Source organism: Merops nubicus, unplaced genomic scaffold, assembly GCF_000691845.1.
Source record: "Merops nubicus isolate BGI_N331 unplaced genomic scaffold, ASM69184v1 scaffold6844, whole genome shotgun sequence".
In the NCBI taxonomy this organism is placed as follows: domain Eukaryota; kingdom Metazoa; phylum Chordata; class Aves; order Coraciiformes; family Meropidae; genus Merops; species Merops nubicus.
In genome coordinates, this window is record NW_008602158.1 from 30,677 (window position 1) to 54,770 (window position 24,094).

At 36.5% G+C, this 24,094-nt stretch overlaps 1 protein-coding gene across 1 annotated transcript in view; it reads right to left on the bottom strand.

The window, feature by feature from the left end:
- FBXL4 (F-box and leucine-rich repeat protein 4) overlaps positions 1–24,094 on the bottom strand; it is a 52,146-nt gene that overhangs the window by 15,768 nt on the left and 12,284 nt on the right. Inside the window, exons 3-4 of the mRNA XM_008938235.1 lie at positions 18,433–18,677; positions 8,614–8,827 (exon numbers count right to left, since the gene is read on the bottom strand). Of these exons, the coding sequence (XP_008936483.1) occupies positions 8,614–8,827; positions 18,433–18,677 (459 nt within the window). The remainder of the gene's footprint in view (positions 1–8,613; positions 8,828–18,432; positions 18,678–24,094) is intronic.

Here is a 24,094-nt window from a genome sequence, read left to right on the forward strand (position 1 = left end):
AAGGGTGGCTGAATCAGCTGGTTCTAGCCTAATGAACACACAACTGTTTTCACCTACTCTGTTTGCACATCTCAAACTTCAGCACTTATACTGAGTGCTACTTCTACTGCTGCAAAGAAAAACACTCTTCCTGCGCAACTGCCGTGTCCTGCACACAAGTGCTGCATGCACATTAGGGTGTACAAAACGTCTTTGGGAATTCTCCTTATAGGTAACACAAGGCCTCCAGCACACCACAGACTAGAACTATCCTGTTTGGGAACCAAGTGAGACATACCACGCATGAACGACATGAGAAGCCTGAACTACATTTTTCTGCCTGAACTACATTTCACAAAGCAAAGATGATGTAGCAAATAGCAAGTTAGCATGCCAAACAGGTTAAGAACTCCTTCTTTAACATCATCATAATAATAAAAAAGATCTGCCAAGTTATCACAAGTAAAACCAAACCTCTTAATGCTGAACATAAACACATGAAGAACACCATGGTGACACTAAAACCTGACTATCAAGTCAACGGGAAAGCAGAGTGGAAGGAAACCACCACTAGCTTTAAAAAAACTACAAACAAGCTCTTGGACCACATATGTGGTATTTTACCACTTGACATCGAGATAACTGTCTCTCACAGGCCATTTTTGTGTTCAAGTAATCTGAATCAAAAGGGTATCTGAAAGTTTTTACAGACCGGCGTGCCTACTGGAATCGAGGCCAAACTTTTTGGAAGAGCAGACTAGTGACTATATGTTTATCCACTTCTCAGTTTGACACCAACAGTTCAAACCTCCTTTGATAAGGCCTACCCTACTTAACCCATCCTGCTCTTCATGAAGGATCTTTCTAGAGAGTGCAACAGTTAGTGATCTGTGGGCAGCAAAGGAATTTTCACCCCTTAAGAATGAACACAGCAGAGAGCACACACGCAGAGACCCAGGAAATACACGCTGGCTGAGCACAGGCAGGTCACTCATAGGATGTGATCATCACCTGAGACATGCGACAGCTTTTAAGCTGGCTTTAAAACATCATCCACATCCTGTGTAGTCTCTGGACATTTCAGTGGTGTGCATTAAGTCCCTACGCACCCACTCCAAATTCTCACAAGAAATACTGCTTTATCCCCAACCAAATTAGGCTGATTCATCTACAAGACTGAACTCTTGACAGAAACCTCCTAAGGGGAACACTTTTACTTGCCCAGTAACACAGCTCAGCAAGACAGTCAAAGTTCTCCGCTTTAATTTTGGCTTCTAGTAGCAGAAACACTGGCGTTTTCCACTAACTATTTGAAAAAATACAATTATAATTTATCACAATCTTTATCTTAAGTCAGTGAAGTACTATTTCATAGGTACCACATTAAAAAAAAAAAAGTTTTACCATACCAGAACGACCTGTAGTAAAAAAAAAAAAAAAACCAAACCTAAAGAAACAAGAATGAAAGCAGACAATTTTATTTCGAGTGCCACTATCACTACAAATATTTGTAATTACAAACACCGCATGCAAATGTAAAAGGTAATCTTGTTAACGTTGTCAAAAGTAATTCAAAATCTGCATAAATTCAGAATATTTTTCTTTCTCTTCCTTTGGCATTGTATAGCACAAAAAGAAAGCCAAAAAATCAACTGTTTGAGTGTGGGTTTGTTTTTTTTTTTTTTTTTTTGTTTTTTGTTTTTTGTTTTTTGTTTTTTTTTTTTGGCACAGTCTGTAAAAGAACTGTGAGAAATCACTTGGCATCTGCTATTCTAATACAGTAATTAAAAACCACATCAGACGCAAAGCCAGAATTCTGTAAACTTCTATTAAACTGTTCATTTTGAAAGGCACATAGAGCAAATCAATATTTCCTATAAAAAGGTAAAAAACCAGACTTCATGAATTTCAAGGTATTGTATCTCAGCATCTCAATACCATCAAATGGTTGATTTTCTCTTTTTTTCCAAAGGAAAAAGGCTGTGCTTTGCAACTGACTGAACTCTGCAATTTAGAAAAACATGTTATCAGGGTACAATATTTCAAGTCCTTACACAGACTCCTATGTGGAGTGCCCTATGTACTGCCATATATCCCAGAGAACCTCAAAGTCTTCTCTGTATCGGTCCTCATTCCACAGCTACAAAATTGGAAAGTTGCTATTACTCAAATTTTACAGTGGGTAAAGTGTGACATACAGAAACAGTGCATCCTGTAACTTACCGTTTGTCCTGGCCACTGATCAGGAGGACAAAGCTCACAGGTTAAGCCCTCCGTTAGTGCCATCAGCATCACATCACAGAATCACAGAAGAGCTGAGTGTTGGAAGGGTCTTCTGAAGCCTGTTTAGCCTACCTGCCCTCTCCAAACAGACTGAAAAATGCTGTCAACAGATGTGGGAGCCAGTCCCTTTCACACTTTCTAAACTGATGTTTGCAGAAGGGAATAATATCCCCCCTACACACCCGACCTTTATGACCACAATCACAAATGTATTTAAGTGATGCCTTCTGGATAGAGATGTTAATGTAGAGAATTTTCATCTATCGATTCAACATAAATATGGCAGCAAAACCATTTTCTTCTATAGTATAAGCTGGCATTAGAACAGGAAGTCTATTCTCCCTCAAGCATCCATGAGACGGACCTTCGGAGATACAGCACGGAAAGAAGTGAGATGAAAAGGGTGAGAATTGGAACATATTTGTTAATATAAGGAGCATCCTGCTCCTTCTCTCCACCCCAATGTACCTGAATTATTGGATCATTTTTGAGACAAAGAATTGGACAGTGATAAAAAATTTACCTCTGAAACTTTACAACAGAGGTTTAAAAAGAGATGCAATAGGAGCACTGTATGAGGATCAGGTAGGAGAAGAATGACAGTACATAGAAATGAAGGTGGAATGAACTTCACTGAGTGCAGATGTAACCTTCCCAAAGTCAAAACACTTCCTTCCTCACGAACAGGCAGAGTGTAATTTGCAATCTGTGATTCAGGATGTATAGGGGCACCTTTTTGTTCTCTGCAAGTACTTGGCAGTGCCAGGGACACAGCAGGAACTGGGACACAGCAACACAGCAATTACTGAATTAATTCAATGAAAGTAATCGTCTCTGTAGTTAATTCAATTACTGTATTTTGGTTTTGCTTCATTTGGTCAAATTATGCCCTCCCTTATGTCTGCAAAACTGTTTTACACCTTCATTCTTTCCCCTCACTCTTCCTTCACATTACAGGCTCAAATGACCTAATTCAGCCCTATAAACCCTGACATCAGATCAGAAGACACCATCAAGGCCCTGCACTGCACAATTATTTGTCACCAGCTCAACCTCTTTCCAAGAATCCACTTTCCAGCTAGCAGCTTCCACTTTTTCCCCACTATTTGCTTGTAACTCTTAATCCTAAAGATTTGTACCCAAGCCAGTGAAATTTGACCCAAGCTGAGAAACCTCAGACAACAGCTCTCAGAAGTATAACATGAACCATAACAGGTTCTCTCTGAAAACTCTGCAGAACAATGTTATGGCAGCATTAACCTTTTCATGGCTCATGGCTTACAAGATCTGCTAAATTTACTGCTACGATTCTTAATGCCTCTTCTTGGTATCTAAAATTTCCAGCATCCCCTCTCACAGCTGCCCAAGTTCCAAATTTGCTCTTGGTCAAGGGTATCAGAGATAAAATGTATAAATACACCTCTTTAACGTGTACAAAAGAAAGTCTGTTGTCCATTATCATTTGATTTAAATTCAGTTCATTTTGTATTTAAATTATAACTGTAATACAAACTTTTCAAACTTTTCCTTCACACTCTATGAAGAATCCAGAATATCATGCAACTTGAAACATATAATCTTATATCAAAATTTATAGACAGCAGTTTGAGACTGTCAAATTCTCTTCTACTCTAACTGTGGCTTTTGTTTCTTTAAAATACAATTTTGGCTGCATTATTTGTATGGGTGGGATACTTCACAATAAGCATTATATCAAGATAACATTCATACTGAAACCATAAAGATGTGCATTGCCAGTTACTGTCTACAAGAATACCTCTATTGTTCATTGTGTTCTTCAAATGTATCAGTGCCAACTGTCCTTAAATTATACTGTGAGTACACTCACAATGAATAAATATTAAGGAGTCACCTATTAGTAAATACTAAAGACACCAGCACAGAAATCCCTCAAGTATATTAGTGATCTTGAGCTAGCAGAAGTTACATTTATAAAACGTTAAGATTAGTTTCTCAGGCAAATTACAAATCATTTCAAGCATATACATAATCTAGCAACCTTTAAGAATGAAAACTTTAATAATTAACTTAAACCACTGGAAAAAATGAGCTGCACTTAGTGTGGAGGAATACAGTGACACATGACATTTTTTTGGCTGGTGGCTTTTTTTTTGGTGTTTTTTTTTTTGGTTGGTTGATTTGTTTGGGGTTTTTTTTTGGTTTTTTTGGCTTGTTCAGCCTGGAAGAAGTTAATGAAAGTCATTGGACTTTCCTTCTTTTAACAGAGAGATTGAAATAATTGAAGGGTGTCGAAGTTTCAATTCAAATGTTTGAAACCTATTTTGTACACAGTAACTTGCAGTCAGTAAGTCAAGGCAATAACATTATAAACGATCTTAAGAATCAGTAGTTAGATCAAAGACCATAAACTCCTCTAGATGGTACAGCCATCTTCCAAAACAGCAATGCAGTGCTGTAAGTAGCAGAACAACAGAACTGTCCATTTCACTAAAAATGTACGCTTAAAAATTGGAGCTTCAATTACAGAAACAATGGGAATATTTTTAAGTACAAAACCTAATCGAAGAAAACAGCTAAAATAACAAGAAATTGCCATAACAATTGTTCAGGTGATTATATAATAAGTTGTTAATTTTATCAAGTTTCCATCTTCCTCAAAATCTGTTTTTCTCTACCTAACGTATAAAAATCATTAACAACAGTCCATTTTCTGAAGCGTATTTTCTCAGAATTCATTCATTAGTGACACAGTAAATGTGCCAACTGAAAAACTACACCACTTTAAATTTAAAATGTTACAAGCATTAAAAAAAAAAAAAAAAAAAAAGAGTACTGCAAGACGTTGTCTAAGTAAAGAAAATCCTGCACCTGGGCAGGTACATGGGAGTTTTATTTTCACTTAATCAAAATACCATTTCTTTTATTAACATGTTAATACTATACTTCATAAAGCACCATGGAAAAACAGAAGCAGCTTTATCACATACTGATAAAAAGTACAGAGAATCTTCATGCCATATCCTGTCTTATTTAATCACACACCCAAATGCACAACCAAAAGAACAAATTCTACTATTTACTCAGATGTGCTCTACCAGGACACCACATTTTCAACAGAGATTGACAACTGTGGAGTAGGAAAATAAGCCCTTTTTCATTTGCATCACAAAAAACATGCAAGAGAGGGGCCCTCCTTCAAAAGTCAATTAGAGCATTAAGTCCTGTTTTGCTTTTCTTGTTCTTTTCAGTGTTGACCCTTTCAAAAAATACGATCACTTTGCTTAAATAATTCAACTTAAGTGCTTACCCTGAACTGTCATAACAACAAATTCATCAGACTGTTTACAAGCATAAAAGCCAGTCTCCCTCCTCATTTATCATTTTACTCTGCTTCTATTCCAGTGAATGCCTTTAACTGTGCTGCAAGATACACACCAAGAAAATTATGATGTCCCACTGCAAAACTCATTCTCTTCAACTTTTTACCTACTTGTTCTCTACATATGCCATCCTCTTCATGTTTTGTCAACTACCTCAAAATCTCCAGTAATATCAGTAGTATATCACCCCATTTTTACATCAAGGTGGTTAACAGAGGATGGACAGGGATGTCATTCTTTTGTCAGAAAAAAATGACAACACACTGATAATTATGGTAGGATCTCTACCTTTGCCATTCGAGAATATGATGCAAGACAAAAACTTTGTTGTTTTAGTTTTTAAGAAGAAAAGCAAACCACTGATTTGAGAAAACAGTGGGCTAAATGGAATGGATGGATTTTTCTTGGGTTTCTTTTTTTAATTATTTTTATTTTGAGACAGAAGTTTCACAGAGGACCCTATCACACACATCAGCTCTGGTCTTCTCACCTTCTTTACTTAGTCTTAATAATCACATACTTGTTGTCAGTTTTCACTAGTGGACTCACAGCTTCAGATTCTTTTCTCTGAGCAGGTCCAGTTGGCAATAATACAATGCCAAGCTCTTGATTAAACATTAGCATTGTTCCATTGTTTGCTCCTTAGGAGCTCCAACAATGAAGACACAGTAATAGCAAAAATGCCACAAAAATCATGAACACAACTATATTACAGTTCTTTGACAAGTTTTAGAGAAGTCTAATTCACTTCAGAGCATGCCCGATCAATTTTTTCCTGTCTTTTTTTACATCTAGACACCAGTTACCACCTAGTATTTCCATACCAGCTGAAAAGTACAGAAGGAATGGCAGTCCACTTTTTCTATCAAATCAAAGATTTGCATTAAGAGAGGCTAATGTTGAGAAAGGTAATGTTATTTCTACAAATCTGTGACTTTTTTAAACTCTAATCCTCTAGGTCAAACCCTATGCTACATCTTGATTCTTTCCCTTTTATTTTTGCACCTGTGATGCACAGTGTATATTAAGTGGTTTGATATTAACAAATAACACAAAAGCATCCTCTCCAATTTATCTATTTAAATTTCTAGAAATTTCTCTCCCATGGTTTGTTAAGTACAGTACCTTTTGTTTACACTTACGTACAAAATGGAAGCACATTCTTAAGTAAGCTTGATTACAAATGGAAGTTCTTGAAAGCTCCACGCAGATGCATGTCCATACACATTATAGGCAGAAATGAATCTTCTAAATTTAAGGGCTTAAAAGTCAGGAAATCTTTACCATCTATAATCAATCTAATTTCAAGCTGTGTTCAGCAAAGTGATAGCTGAGAAATGACAATTACCAATCATTTTCAGAGCATACCCCAGCTGCTGCACTATTACAAGCATCAAGTTTCAAACTTTAGAAGTTACCCGAGTAGAATCGAGAACATCATAATCAAGAGTACGAAAAAACCCCATATACACACAATCTTTACCTCTGGCACAATGATCTTTCTTGGATCTGAGAAAGCCTGGTGAATTAAAGCCCACAGTCAAATTTAGGTAAGGAGGTTTATCCAAGATTTATGGAAAGACTAGTGATCCAGAAACAGAACAGATACATCCAGGGCACCAGTTTGGCTCTGTACAAAAGGCACACACAAGTAGGGCTCACCAATTTACTGTGTAGTTTGAAGAAAATAATAACAGCTTCAATATACAGAACAACTACCACAAAGTAGCAAGTTAATAAGAGGCACTGGCTTCCCAGTGACTGCCTGCATACTCCCCAGCAAATGCCAGTCATTCTGGGTAGCCTACCCTTTAATTTAACTACCTTGCACTACCACATCATCACTACAGACAGCTAGCTAGACCCTGGACCCAAACATAAGTATGTTTTACCAAAGGAAGGACAAGATGCAACTAACTTTGGATCACGTGTGTTAGGTGTGAACTGCTTATAAATGAAATAAGGTACTGTAACATCAGATGCCACTTGGACACCCAGTAGGTACAACCTACTGTTCCAGTTTCAGTTCTTCCATTAAAGAGCTTAACACCCCACACAGCCCAGTGTCATCACCTCACATCTGTGTACCAAAAGCAGAAGCAACACACACAATCAAACTCTTCCTAAAATGTTTAGCCTAGATCTAAAAGCTCAGAAAAAACCCTGCAGAGACATGTTTTTCCCCTCATTTTGCAGCTCTAAAAAGAAACAGTAGCATTTCCAACAGGAGAAGCAGGAGTACAAGAGCTTCTATGTAAGCCAGAGTAGTAAGGGTATATTACATGAGTAACATATCTAGGGAGAAGAAATGGAATTGCTCCTAATTCAAACTGCTGAACTTACTAGTACATAACATCTGTAGAATGCAGTAAGCTACAACAACCTTCTCAAATAAAGCACATAAACCAATTCCATCTTAGAAATGTGTTGCAGCAAACAATAACTCTGATTTGGGCAGTTGAGTAACTATATAAAGAAGTAATTTGTACACTGTAAATGAAAAGTATTAAAAAAAATTGTGTTCCATGTCTCAAAAATATTCCATTATTCCAATAGTTCCATTGCTAAAATACAAAGACAGCGTAATTAGTAAGTCATTCTAAAGGCGAGAATGTTGAGAATTACAGTAAGTTACTAAACACAACAATTTCCCAATTATATTGCCAAATACAATCTACCTGGAGTACACTTCAAAACAAGAGAAAAGCTTTCACATTTATGATTTCACTACATTTCCTAAAACAGCTAGTGAAGTCACTGATCTTCCATGTAAGTTAAAACATGCAGACTTTTTATTTATTTTCCTTAAATCCACGAGATTTTGAAAACAAAAAAAACCCTACGGGTTTTGAAACTACCTCTGAATTTTCTAAATTTACCTTTAAAGTTTACATGCAAAATTCTAATTCCTTTCTTCATTAATGAAAAAAATACGACTTTACAAGGATTTAAAGTATTTATTGCAAAGGTTAGAAATACTTGTTCCTACCTCCACTTTTGTTCGGTAGAGAATGAGACGCTTCAGGCTGCCCACTTTGGCTATGTGGTTGAAAGCCTGAGGTGGTATTTTGTCACATGATGAGAGATTTAATTCCTGAAGGTTTGGACACATTTCAGTAATGACCTCCAAGCATGTTTCATTGAGGAAATGGCCACAAGACAACTCAAGACGTACTAGTTCAGAGCCACAGACTTTCAAGAACCTGTAAAAAAACCACATTTTAAGTAAAAAAAAAAACAAAAACACATACTTTCAGGTGAGAGTCTGAATACTTTCAAAACATTTAAACCAGGAAGTAGTTCCTTTCAATAATGAAAGGCCTACAAGATCACAGTTCTTATGTCACCTCAGTTAACTAAGAAAATATAGTTAGACTCAGGCAAGCTAATCATATTCACTCTGAAAAAGCTACTTCTGAATCAAATCTTTACAAATCCAGAAGAGATCAAGCTGACAGTGTTGAGTAATTATTAAAAAACCAAAGGTAGCCTGAGAGACGGGACTGTTTTACCAACATTGACTTGGTACTGTACATAACCCAGATATTACACAATGTTTTGTACAAAGGAGTATTTGCCTACATTTTAATTAACACAGAAAGCGATATAATGCTGTACATGGCATAAGGAGACTAATGTCATTAAACCAGTCTTAAAAATAATTTTACCTTGAAAACAAGTTGTAAAAGATTCATTGGCAGTGTGAATGGTATAAAGAGTTTTCTATAAAATTAACACTAGCCTTGAAAACTTTGTTTTGGTTTAGAAAGTTGGAATGTGCTTCATTCTTACTATTCACTCTGAGATGATACAGTGAATTACAACACCAATAATATTTGAAATGTTTCAATAGTACCCAAAGGCAATTTTGACAATGGCCCGCAGGTTTCCAGCAATAACTTAATACTTCTCCTTATCTCAGATAAATCCACAAATATAAAAATGAGGTTAAATAAATACTTTTAAATGGATGAAATATTCAGAAGTATTTTACAACTTTTGGAAAAACACCTCATTCCTACACCTCATTCACTTCATTAACAAATAACTCAAAATCACTTTCTAGCTGTTTAAAACACAAATTCCTAAGGACTATTTCATGTGACTTTAATTGGAATGATAAAAATTTAAGATATTAGAGGACAAAATAGGCAATATTTAGAAACTTTGATGGATGGTCTCAGCATGAATTACACCTTCTGTCAGAGATCTTGTTCCAGAAATTCAAGCTCTGTTACATCTAATCCAAGCTTTAATTAAAAATACATAAGCTTATGTTCATTTTTATTCCAAAAATAACCTTCAAACTGTAAATCAATCACTAGGCTTGTAAGTTCAATATATAATAGGGAAAAGAATCCCAAGCATTTGCTATGATTTTATTATACTTTAATAGTTTCTCCAGTAGAAAAACCTAAATTCCTCACCTATAGGCTGGAGTAAGTTCCCTTCATTACTTCCTCAAATAATGGAGCTACTTGTGAGGGAGCATGAATTAGTTTCTCATAATAAATATTCTGATCTGCTCTATTACCAGTTCTATCCTTCAAAAACCTTCATGCAGACAAAGCAGCTTCAGGTTCTGACATTTGCACAGAAAAAATATTACCACTTTTTTGTTTTAACCCACACAATAGAAATGCCAGAGACACGTGAGGCTTCTGCTTGCACAGAAACTCCTATTGCTAGAACTAAACAGGTATTGGCCTATCCAAAACTTTGCTTCTGCTGAAACCTAAGACGAAACAGCTGCTTGTCTTAAAAGCAGACCAGTTCAGAGAGGCATTCCCCAATGACACTAATAGTAGCACGGAATCTGAAGTTCACTTTTCAAGATCTAAGTTTTCAAACCTTCTCCTTTCCTTATTTTCTCATTACTCACTCAAACCATACTTGCCATTCATCATCACCTTTCTTTATTCCTTTCATCTTGCACATTATGCAGCCTTAGTTTGATTACGCAGATCCTGTGCAATACAGAGGGGAAGAAGATTCCAGGGTGGCATCTCCACCCACCAACCATCTAGGGGTTTCAAAGAGTCACCTGAAACCTTGACTGACCTGATCTAGCGTTGGGGACACTGGCACTTCAAGTGGGAACTTGGAGTAGACGACCTTCAGAGGTCCCTAACATCCAACATTTCTATGAGCCTATGCAAACAGAAACAAAGAGAGGGTCTGAGACACGAAAGGGGAGACATAAGCCCCAAAACCACAGGGGTTCTGCCAAGCATGGTCTTCAAATCTCCTCTTCCACCATCTTTGTCTAACTCTGCAGTCTCTCTTCAGAATTTTTTTTTTTTTTTTTTTTTTTTTTTAGCCTGTAAAATCAGAGTTTAACCAAACCCCAAGCACTTATTGGCTGGTTTCATACAGGACACAGTGAGTTCACCTAGACTGGTCAGCCTTCTTCTGGAAGTATCAGGGTTGAAATGACATGACAGTTCAGAATAATTAACATTGGGTATTTAAACATTAGACTGCCATTTTCACAATAGAGTTCAGAACTGCCATGGAGCAATGTTAAGATGGAAATCCTCTGGAAATCAGAGTAGAGACACGGATTCATTGCTGACTACTAATTAGTCAATTCTTCCATTTAATGAGTGCTTTAACAATACATTCACACAGCTTCTTTCATCAACAAATTATGCAGTTTGTTTGAATGGTGATATTTTCCATAAAACCTTGTCAATCACCACTTATGTACCTCTAGCTTTTACTCTGCTAACAGATAAATATTTTATGAATTACTCCATTCCAATAATGGATGTTAGGTTAACTGGCATATAATTCAATAGGGCTTGGCTGTTATAAATGTTGGTAGAGATGAACACTTCTCCTTCTAGGAAAGGCAAGGGGGATAAGGGACATGCAGCAGGGTGCAAGACAGGCATGAAGTACAGGGATGAACAGAAACAGGAGAAGGAATTTAAGGATATCACCAAGCAGCACAGAACAGAGAACATTAAGCAGAACTGCAGAGTTTTCTGAAGGACCAAGACATCTCAGCCTTCGGCTGCATTTAACAGGCTGCTCAGGACAGTGGCTTTTGCCAATGTCTGTACTATATGGATCTCTAAAGCCACGTGGCAAGGTACAACATGGGCTCTCATGCTTCAAGTAGAAATGCGGCACAGCCTTTACACTTCTGAGACTTAACAGACACTGGATGCCTGGCTCTGACTTAGCTCATTTGAAAACAAACCCCCAAAAAGGCACCTTCTCCCCAGATCAACATTTCTTCACATACCTCTCCTTTTATCACTGAAGATTGACTGCTTTCTGTTTTTAGTCTCTCCTCCTTTCTTCACAGTCATCCATCTCTTTAGTTTTGCTTTTATTATCAATATTTTATACACAAAATTTCTGAAGTTATTTCTCTTCAACCCTTCATGTTTGTTACGAAACCTGACTAAAAACAACTTAGAATAATGTGAAGATGTACATTTGTTTTGCAAGACACTGGATTGGGCCTTTCCCTCTGAAGTTATCCTTAGTCTAGACCACAGTATTTCACCTTTTTTTGTGGGTTTGGTTTGGGGTTTTTTTGGGGGAGGCGGTTGGTTTTTGGTTTATGTTCTTTGTTTCGCATGACAGAAAAGCCATCTCACTTTTCATAACCATCTGCCTGCTCTCAAGAACTGCTTCTCTTCTTTCCCAACTTCAGCTTTTGGGACATAAATTAGTCCTAATGAAATGCTTCTGAAACATCAAATATATATAGTAGCAGTTAGGATTATTTGCTCATGCTGATGACCACAATGATCATAGGGTCACTTTGTCTAACAAATCTACTTCCAATTTGGTAATTCATGTCTGTATCATAAGCATATCCCATGAGCTAAAAAAGATTCAAAATCAAAATAGCAAGGTACAGGAGGTAACACCCTTCATGTCAAAACTGGCTGCATAAGACCTCCCAAACAAAATTCTCAAAATACCTTTAGACATATGCTTATGAGGGTACTGAACAAATCACATTTGCTCCAACAGTTTTTAACAAAACTGCACTGGATCCAAAATCTACACTTCAGTATAAGGATAACAATCTTCACTTACTTGATATCTCATTGTTCAAAGTTCCTGAAAACTCTACAACAAGCAGGAATCACAGTCCAGTTCTTTCTCACCTACTTATCCTTCCTAAACAGAAATAGATACCTAGTTTTTTATTCCTTTAGTACAGTTATCTCAACACATTTCAGTCATGCTGAATTTACCCAATCTATTTTCAATTAAAATCTTAGGTAGACATTTTGTAATCATTTATATAGAAGCCACTGAATATGACATCCAAGGAGTGGGATGGGGGAAAGAAGTAACTTCCATTTATGAACAACACAGTTGGACAGACTTTTTTCCTTTAGCACTTTCCTTTGTAGTCTAAGTAGTCCCTTATACTAGCATCCAAATCAGGGATGTTACCTCCATTACTTGATAGATATAACACTACCCTATTTGCCTAGCATTCCTTGGTATCTCCTTCCTGGAACCGGTATTTCATGAAACCAACCATTTAATTTTGCTTCAAGCCACAGATACATTCCCTCCAGCTACTCAGGTCTTCTGCTTTCCAGAGGCTGCCACCAGACAAGAATAATGTCAAAAAAACACCTGGACTTTATTCTTCCTTATTTCACTTTTAAAATCTTGAGGACTTCCATTTCTTGCTGCACTTCTATCTGCATGATTACTCACACAAACTTGGCAGAGGACTTCATAATTCCAGCCTGTCTTGCAGTTCCAGTCTTGCATTTAATCCAATGGTTTGTGGAATTATATTTTAATATGTTTCTTAAAGTCATGTTTAGATATTTTCATATTCACAGTGACATTCTTCCCTTCAGGACTGCTGTGTTACACAGCAGCAGCAGGATCTAGTACAGATAATTGTAATAAAAGTCCTAAGATTGGTACAACTGGAGAACAGCTGTGTTCATAGAGGTGTAGAAGCACAAGGAAGAACAAGTGGCAATACACGGGCTGGTGGAGCAGTGTGTGTTGGTGGATGTCAGATTAGCAGGTCATCAAGATCCGTGAACGTATGTATGTGCAGTTTTTCAGGACACACAGATTAGGAGATGAAGGACAGAGGTGGCACAGGATGGTGAGGCTACAGGCTAGACAAATTGCTTTGGACACACACCTCAGTTGTCTTGCTGCATCCAAGTATGCATGCTTGGGAGTGAGACTGAAAACAACAATTGTTTTTAAAATTAAGTCACCTTCTTGGCCTGTAGGCTATCCTAATTGTAACAATGTTATTTTCTGCTCTAGCATGTATCACACTTTTTGTCAGCAAATCTTAAAACACTGCATGCAAGTAGGGCGAATATTACACACCCGATCTTGTGCTTTTCTCAACACAGATTAAACAATTTCAATAAAAACAGGCAAATGCAACATTATTTAATCTTAACTATTTAAACTACTATTTATTTACAGTGACCCTGTTTTTACTAAAAAATTGTGGAAATCAAAGCAAGAGAGAGATGTGATTTTTAAATTGAGAATTTTTGTAAAGTCACACATTACTCCTGTTTTCTGTGACTATTTGATATATGTTTCAGTAATTTCTCTGACCTTCTTGCTAGTTAGCTTCACAGTAAAGCCTCACCAAGTTAAACATCCTCAAAATACACCTCTATTAAACAGCAGCTAAAGACGTCAAACGTTAACAGCAACAAAATTGTTAAAGAATTATTCCCAGATACGCTTGACATACATCACTAACTTGAAAATAAAACACAGGTAATTCATTTTCACAGTAAAATATCAGAAGTAAATAAAACTCCTAATGCCTCATATATTTAAAACAAAAGATATTAAAGAAGCTAGTGACATTATCAGTGATGCAAGGAAATCTGCATGCAGAACTTGTTTTTTAAACTGTCATCGTCCTTGAGATGTTTAAACCCCAGAGCATTTATTCAGCACCTCAGTATTTAGTATACTTCCAGCCAACCTGCCTCACTTTTCCTATACAGGTCTTACTCTCCCACACTGATATTCCCCTGGTATGAAGAAATTCACCATACCACTAAAGTCAAGAGAAATGCATTGCTGTTTATGTAATGCTTGCTGTGAAATCTCTGCTTATTCCCTATCACTTTAAATTCCAGACACTTGAGACTGTTCAGATACTTATTTGTCTTCCACTTTTCCATATACTTTTAGCTCAATCTAAAAACTAAAGTTTAGTTAATTTATATTATAGGTTGAAATAAAAAATTTATGATACTCATTTTTAGCCCCAAGGAGTAGATGTTATCAATAAGTTAAAATACCTTCAGCTTTGCCTCGGGATGTTCATATGCCTGAAGTGTTCTGCCTTCTCATGATAATACAGTATTTGGTTCATTCATGTTCCTTCAAATTATTCTTTTAAAAAAATTTTCTACTTTAACAAATTTTTTGCAATAAAATACACATTTTCAATTTTTTCTTTCAACATCTATATGAACCTTTTAAAGTAACATACAAATTTACATAAGCTACTTAAGACTGTCATAAGAAACTACAGGTAAAGACATTTTTAAAAGATATTTGCCAAAATAAAATTCAAGCAAGAGTAGTATTTAAACATGCCCTGACCTGCAGAAAGCATAACCTAAACTGTACAGTTATAAGAATGAAAATAACTCTACCAGTTTTGAATTCAACAGTGCCAAATGTAACACCAAATGCTGAGAAAAGTGCAAAACCAAAAGATAATATAAAAACCAGGCCCTGTAAAAATGAAATGCTGTTATCTATGAGGTTACAGTGTTTTGGCTTTAGCATTTTGCCATCTCTATACTGCAGCAATTTGTAGTGCTTGCGAAGCTATTTACAAATTTAATTTGGCAAATAATGTTTTTTCTCCTTGAAGGGACAAATATAGGTTGGCCTTTTAAAAACAGCATAACAGAGTCCTTCAAATTGTTTGAAGCTGCTTCTAGGCAGCTGGTTTGACAGCCATTCCTGGTCACTTATGCAGCAACTTACCACAAAATTTATGAACCTTAAGTATTTGAACGAACAATTTAGGATTGTTTAATCTCAACCTCAAGTTACAAGAAGACTTTTTCACCAATTAAATCTGAAATAAAAGATGCAGCTTGGTACTCTACAGGCTCACCTCACTGCCTTATTTAAAAATCTCCATTTCAGAAAGAAAAAATACCAAGAGTAGAAAGGGAGCCAAAGAAAGCAGGATAAAGAAAAACCAACAAACTGATTCAGAAACATCCATGCAGTAGGCAGTAAGAGAAGATTTCACACATATAAATGTAGTTGTACATGTCTTCCACTGTTATGTTTAAGCACAGAAATATGTATTTGATTTTTGCAAAGGACAATAACAGTATTAAGTTTTTTGCAACAATTCACATCAGCAGGTAACTGATAAGAGCAGCAGTACACTCTCCCCAGCCAACTAAGAACCCACTCTGCAATCTTTATATTCTGAAGAATAAGCTGGAAAGAAAGTGTGAAACAGAATTCCTAAGAAAGTCAAAGCACCTCCATTCTTCGGAAACTGCTTTGCATACTATCTCCCCAGTGACAGGCTGGGTGAGAAACATCTAGGAGTCCAAAAGGAAAAGTTCTGGGGAGTTCATGACTACATGTCCTGGCTGCTGTGATATCCACATGTTGGTGGGATCCTAATGACAGCCAGGGCAACAGAAAAAAAAATATTACTTGACAGATTTCTCCTTTGAGGAATAACTTCTCTTACCAGGAAGCTACTTTTCTGAAGAAAGTTACTTTAATGCTTTTGAAAAGCAGGTACTGTTCTAATAAGTGTCCTGTATTAATAGATACTTCCATAGCAAATAAGCAGCAACCTTTCCTTTCTCAGAGGCCAGTAAATTTGACAAACATGCTAATGAAGAATGTCAAATGGTAAGTGTGTGTTTGTCTTTCTAGTAAAATTTCCAGTTCTACAGAATCAAGTTTTTTGTGCATTAGGAAAAATAAAACTTTCAAAGCCACATCTTGTTACAGTGGGGAATTCCAGATTCAGAAGTGAAAACTCTAAGCAGAAGTCACACCTGAAAATTCTTTAGCTTACAACTTTTTTTTCAAAAATTTATGGTTGAATTGCTTATCCCATTCCCAGACAGCATCTCTCTCTTCCAAGGAATACTTTTTCCTAGAAACACAAATAACTTTAGAATTTCATCGATGTTCAAGAGCACTTTTTCCTCTTGTAACAAATAATTATCACACATTATAATGACTATGAATAAACCATGTTTATTCACAAATTATTAATAGTCAAACAATGAATATTATTTTAGAAAGCTGGCTACACATAAGTGCTTCTATTAGTTCAGCACTGAACTTTAAAAAAAAACCAAAAAACGTCATTAGCAATAAAGTCAATTTCAACTAACTGGAAGTCAGAAATGCCAGAACTGCAAAGTTTATCATTCTCTGAATTTGGACATTTATTTCTTTCAGGACTACAAAAATTTTTAGCAGTACTACATGTTAAAAAACAAACAAACAAAAAAAAAAAAAAAAAGAAAAAAAGAAAACAAAACAAAAAAAACCACCATGAAAATTAAAAGAAGTGGCTGTGAAGATGCATGTACTTTAAGTTTTCAATAAGGTAGAGCTAAAAGCTAAGGATCAGAAAGCAAGCACTTCATGATTTCAAATTTGAATTCTCAATTAAAGCTTGCATATTTATTCCCTGCATAATGTATCTAATACAAACTCCAAATTTAGCAGATATGTTTGTACCCCATTCAACAACGAGCTGACGTATACCTCCTTTTCCTACCAGCAAGCATAAAAAAGCATAGGGCTCTTGGATTATACTGGAGGGCCAGGAAAAAGGAAGTGACATTCTCATCTTGACAAAGTCTTTCTTCACATTATTTTACTTCCCCAGGGAAGGTACCCAGGCACAAAAGGAAAGAAACTGTGTGAATACCTGATTTAACCTTTTCATTCAGAAAACAAAGGAGAGTTAAGGCAATTTTTTAGATATGTTAAACATTTGTGTTCCTTATCAGCCAAGTTCTGCTTTCACCTGCCACTGCCGATTACCTATTAGTTGAAGCAGCAATTTTTGCTTAAATGAAACGCACTGACAGACACTGTTTAACTCATGCAAACGAGCAAAGAAGCAAGAAATGATATGTTAAGAAAGCAGAGAACGTGGCTGTTACACAGAGAAGAATCCCTGCAAATTTGCTATTTTAATGACCTACAGCACAGTCACATTTTCAGCTCAGTGGAAGTTGCACATGCAAACCCACTGTTTCCCAACAGGACTAATGTTTTAAATCATTTTTATGAAAATATTTGCATTTACATTGCACTCCAGTGATTACTTAGGGCCCACACTTTCTAAGCATGCACTGTAATCAGTTTGTTACTGCAGCCATTCTAATACAGTCCTACTGATGACTCATCTGCACAAAGAACAACAGCAAACATTTTCTTTATGAGATGGACTTCTGACAGCTTCATTCATTCTAGTGGTGTCTTTTAGAAGGCCAGGAGAAAGCAAAACACTGCTCCTCCCGGAAGAAGCCTTCCGGTCACAGGCAGCTTTGCATCTGCAGGCTCCACATACCGAAATGGACTTCCACTGCTCTACCTTGTATTTGTTACTGCTTTAGCTCCTTTGTTGCTCTGGGTTTTATTTGTTTGTTTTTTTTCTTCTACATCATGACAATCACACCCTTTATAGTATATCCAAGACATTTTTTGTCTTTTAATAAGGTTTCAAATACTTAGTGAAACTACTGTGCAGCAGCTCTGCAAACAGAGCTTGCCAAAATCCTTCTGTACATTTAGCACTGACCTGCTAAATCCAGAAACAGAGATGGCTCCCCTGTTTCCAGTCCAAGATAAATTCAGCCACTGGATGAGAGTGCAGCGAGACTGTAGGTATTCCAGAGACGTGTCATTAATCCGTGCCCAGTAAGGTTGTAAACTGAGATGAATGTACTGCAGAGGATCACAGCAATGTTGATACAGTAGCTTACAAGTTTGTGCTAGTCTACACAGGTCTGGTACTGTAAGATGACTCAAAATCAACTGGATGAGCTATATTAAAAACAGAAAAACAAAGTCACAGATGGTCACACAGCACTTGAAATGTTAAGAGAAAACTGCAAAGGAATAAGAAAAGATGTTCTAACTTCAAAGAAAAGTAAACCCTTTTACTTAAAAGTAACTTCTCGAATAAATCATTGATTAGCTATTCAACAGGACTCCACTGCCTTCTCAATTTGACATCGTATTAAACAAGAAAGAAAAGCAAATCAGCATATGGAAGTGACAGGAAGCTTTCAAATTAGAAGTTTCTTTACCTGTGCTAATTTAAACAGTGACATATATGTAAACACTGTGTTTACATATTTCCCTGCACAATGTCTGCACTGATGTTGATCAGAACACTGAATTGGCATCCTCTTTCTTCTCTGAATTTAGTTTTTAAGATGGTAGCATATTTGCAGAGTACATGGAAAAACTATACCATGTCCCAGTTTCCCCCAAACCTTGAAGTGATTTCAGGTTTACTCCTATTTTATTGCTTTAAAAATCAATATTGTGTCTTCTACTCAATATCTTCACCCATCAACGCTGGGCTATAAAACTAGGTAAAAAATTTCACATATTCAGATCTTCTTTTACAAAGTAATCCCTTTGTTATTGTAATATTTCGAGAGTGTTTTTGTTCTATGACAGTAAAATCTGAAAGGCAAAAAAAAAAAAAATATAATCTCTTTTAGCTTAGAAACTGAGAGAAAAATGCACTTGAAAAATGAAATCTAAAAATCAATGTTTACTTTACCAGGGCTGTCTTTAACAGCTGTAAATACCTGCATTTGAGTTATGTAACTAAAGCTGACTGTTTTCAAGCACAGTGGGAAACAATAACTTGCTGAAATGAAGTCTTGTAAATTAAAAAACAAAAACACAGATCAGCTTAAACTGAAGAGAGTCCTATGGCCCTTTCAAAACACCATGTTTCATTTTAGCATCTTATAAGGATTCATAAGCCAAAACCACCAAAAATCAGAATAAAATCCTTGCCATAAAATTAAAACGAAGCTTTGCATGAGATCCAAACAGATTGTACTTCCAATGTACTAGTTTATTATGCAGCTAGCTTCCGCCTCAACCCCTCCCCTCTTAACTTTTGGAAGAGCAGAAATAAGAAAACAATCCAACTTCCTGCAAAACGAAAAAATGTTACTTCCTACTCAGCTCCAGATTTAGTATTTGGACTTCAATCACAATCTACAACTCTTCAAAATTTTAACTCCAATGCCAAACTACAGCGTTTGCATATACTCCAATTTCTCTCAAACTTGATTTCAAGCCTTCCCTCTTCCCTTCTCCTTACATCTCCTTTCCCCTAGAAGCAGCCCAGGCTTTTTGTCTCTGCAGGTACCTGGAACTTTCATCTCAGCTTGATGCAAAAGATCTGCATAGATATTTCAATGTGACATAAAAGCTTATGTAATAATGGCACTTAATACTTTATAATTAACAAATTTTGCTCCAACTAGACATTTAGGTTGTTGGCATTTTGGTATCTGATAGAGAGCAAAATAACCAGGAGCTAACACTGCTATAATCCCAAGGCAGTATCTTAATTTTTTGCTTGGCTCAGACCCATACTTAAGTTTAAAAGCTGCTTAAGTTGTTTGTCATTCTGATAGCACTTACCTGAACATTTCCCTATTTCTAAGACCATCAATTCACTTTGAATAATTTTTAATGTCCTGAAAGACAGGTTCAAAGGATTTTGCCATCTTTTGCCTATTCCATACTCTGTAAGCCACCTAAATATCTATTTTTGAATGTCTTTTCCCTCAGGTTTTACCCATGCTTATCTAAGTTTTCAAGAGCAGAGAGCTCAGGAACAAAGGCTGCACAGTTAGCTAAATTTCTGTCCACAATTAATGTAACTTAATAATGTCTGATAAAATCAAAGTAATACAAAATCTGTTCAATAGAAAAAAAAGTTATTTTGTAATTTCTGAACAGTAAAGGTAATAGTGAATGAAACTATAAATGCCTCATCAATGTCCCTTCACACTAACTAATGACTTCAATGAGCATTTCGTAACATACAGGTGCTGCAACCTTTCCACACCTGAGATGAAATCTCTTACCACATGAATGTCTTAATCAGAAAAAAATAATCCCTCTATTTTTTTACTGAAATTATGCTGTTTCATGGTATCTAGAATGAAAAAATAGAATGAAAGGCATTACTCTGACATTAAGATATAAGGTACTTTTTCTGGCTTTTGAGTAAACACAGATTACAGGTTCCAAACCTACAGTCTAATAATCTGCCAGAGATTCACTTTTTATGTATGTGTATCCTAACATAAAGCACAACTTGACACCGTAAGGAGTACGTGACACGGTGGCTGTATTGTGCTACACCGTGTTGATGGCAATTCCAACAATGCTCCAGATTTGAATATTTGCTTGAAAAATAGTTTTGTGTCAGTTTCTTGCAAACAACTGTTTTTACCCTGCATTTATGAAAAGTTATGGCAACTGTTGTAACACACTTTCTTATAAATTGATCAGCAAAACCAAAGATTACTGGCAAAACAAAGGAATATGATGGACCCAAAGTACAAAAAGTACACTCTCTCCCATTTCCAAGGCAAACATGGCACATGCCACTTTTAGAGATATGGCCAGACCCCAACTACCCCCTACCATGGAAATCTCCAAAAATTTAAGGTTTCCAGATCATAATGCTCCACAACAATCCAACACACAGCGGTACACAGATTCATTGTGTCCTCTTTGAGCACAACAAAGATCCTGATTCATACCTGATCTGTGTTTTATCATCATCACAATTGCCATTTGCAGCATCCTAAATATATGCATAGATTTTGAATTACCAGTTAAAAAAAATATAACATCTTAAAAAACTCCAGGCATCTCACCCACTACGAAGTTTGCTTATAAGCTCAGAGAGCATTTCTGTCACTCTTCAATACATAAAGTGAGACTTTACCAATGGTGATGCTCCTAACAGTACTTACCTACCCAAAAGTTTCTCCAGCTCTTTTAAGCTTATTTTTTTCTGAGTAACAGCAAGCAATCACCAGTTGTACCCAATAAAATACTTTCTGTTGCTACAGCACAATAATGAAGAACTGTATTTAGTCAGCAAATAATGCCTGGATGCTGGTTAAAGCTAGAATATGTACACTTTCCTCTTCCAGCTCTTCAGTGTGAGTCTCTCCAATATGAACATACACCATATGAACAACTGGCCTATGCAACCACTCGTCCAGAAATATGCAAATCAATTACTTTCAGTTTTTTCATTCTGCAGTTAAGAGCTGCCACAGCTTGGTGCCAATACTGATCAGTTAGAGCTTAAGACATTCTCAGATAAAGGACAAAGGATACATGCACAGAAAAGGCAAAAGAAAGAAGATGATATTCCAGGGCTTTTGACTTTCCTCAACATAGTTTAAGAAATCACCGTCCCTCGTTCCATGATCCAGCAAATCCAAACGTATGTAACAGTGCACTCTGAACACATGGAAAGTGGATCTTGCAACCATTTCACAAAACACAATGAATTAAGTCTTTCTTCTCTTTCTTCTACTGATGTAACGTGCTTTTGTGGAGTAGGCTTTATAGCACCAGGCTATGGACTCTGATCCTCTCAACAATGAAAGACTGTAAATGTTTTAAGCCCCTTCTTGATTCAAAGAACAGAGAAGGATCCTACTGACAGACTGCACAATCAGATATTCAAGACTCCAAGAGGACTAAAGCTGAAAAGATCTTCTCCATGTGCCATGGCTCAGCGTCTAGTCTGCTTTAGCAATTGGCAGTATATTGGCCATTCCCTTGCTGCGGAAGGAAATCTGCCATATGGTTAGTACCTGTTAAGACAGCTTCTAAGACCTTCATGAGGCTTCTTTTTCCAAAGCAAGACATGAAGTCTTCCTAATTACCTGAAAGCCTACAAATACTTGTTCTGGAAGGATGCAAAAGTTTACTGTTGAAGAAAAAAAACGTGTATGACTCTTAGAAAATTGCTCCTGCTCATTGCTCTAACTCATCTACCATTTAAAGGAATCAGATCTTGCATTCAAGAACAGTTTTCCTGGAACATAGGTGCCAAATCCACATTTAGTAATGAAATTCACTTTCCCAGTAGACATGAACAGCTCATAAATCTTGTAGGCAGATTTAGGAAAAGCTGGCTTCATGGAATGACAAAGATGCCATTCCTATCTTTTTATATCAAAATTTATATTAAAAAATATCTTTTGGACTGCAGCATGCAGAGTTTCTCCTGACTATCTTCTCTGGAGAACAAAAGTTAAGTTCTTGGTACCTGGCACATTTTGGTGAGTCTCAAAATGCAGAACAGATACACTGTGGCAGGATTCCTCAACTTTCTCAAAGGCTTTTAACTTGTGCAGGCCTCCAGGTCTCAACCATTCCTGCAAAACCAACTAAGAGTAAGGCCCTACTCCTTCCACTTCACAAGCGAGTCAAAAATAACTGGGAAGACAAATATGGGAAGTGCCTCCTAGAAACTCCTTCCTCAATTTTAAGGTAATTCTGGAGAACAGATGATAGCACAAGTACTTCACAGCTACTAAGGTTGACACCGTCCACGAGCAGTGAAGAAAAATTCTCTCACCTAGCTCATCTAAGACTTCACACTTTCTTCTAAAGAAGTCTGTACCACAAGAGTCCAGCATTCTTCTCTTTTGTTGGCATGAGCAATCTAGACACTTACACTGTTTTTGGAGTTCATGAAGCAGCAAGCCATTCAAATGCCATTTTGAGGAACAGCACAGTCTATGAAAGGGTAGTCTGGAAGTTTCAGAAAGACAACAAAGGCAAAACAAAGGCTGGAGGAAATGCTGCCTACTTGAAGATTAGCACAAAAGACCATTCAGCCTGTGTATTTTGTGAATTATAGAGGGTAGTATGAAAAAGCCTGAGACAGCTCAAATAATGAATAGGTATGTATGAAAACTTAGGATAGTTAGACTTTCAGTCAACATGAACATGTAAAAAGATTTTTTTTTTCATGTAATGTATCAATCAAAACTGGAAAGAGTCAGCAGCTGCCTTACTTGATCATTACAAAGGTTTGAACACTTCTCAGAAAAATCTAACACTTGTCAGTCTTGAAGACAGCATGCAGAGTACTGTTCCCCTATTTGATGCAATAAAAAAAAAAAAGGCATACTATGAAGTACACCACTTTTGTTGTTCTGATACCCAAACCCTCCTGTTGGGCCAATAAAGTAGGAGACTGGAATTTCTGCTGTCACAAAACCAGTCCAGAAACAGTCTTTTGTAGTTTTCTGATAAATATTCCACCCATACTTTCAGTTCTTTTAAATCAAAGCAGAAAGAAAAAAAATGTGCTTGGTGTATTGCTAGACCATATAAATGCATTCATGAAACCAAACGTTAAAAAATGGATAAAAAAAGGT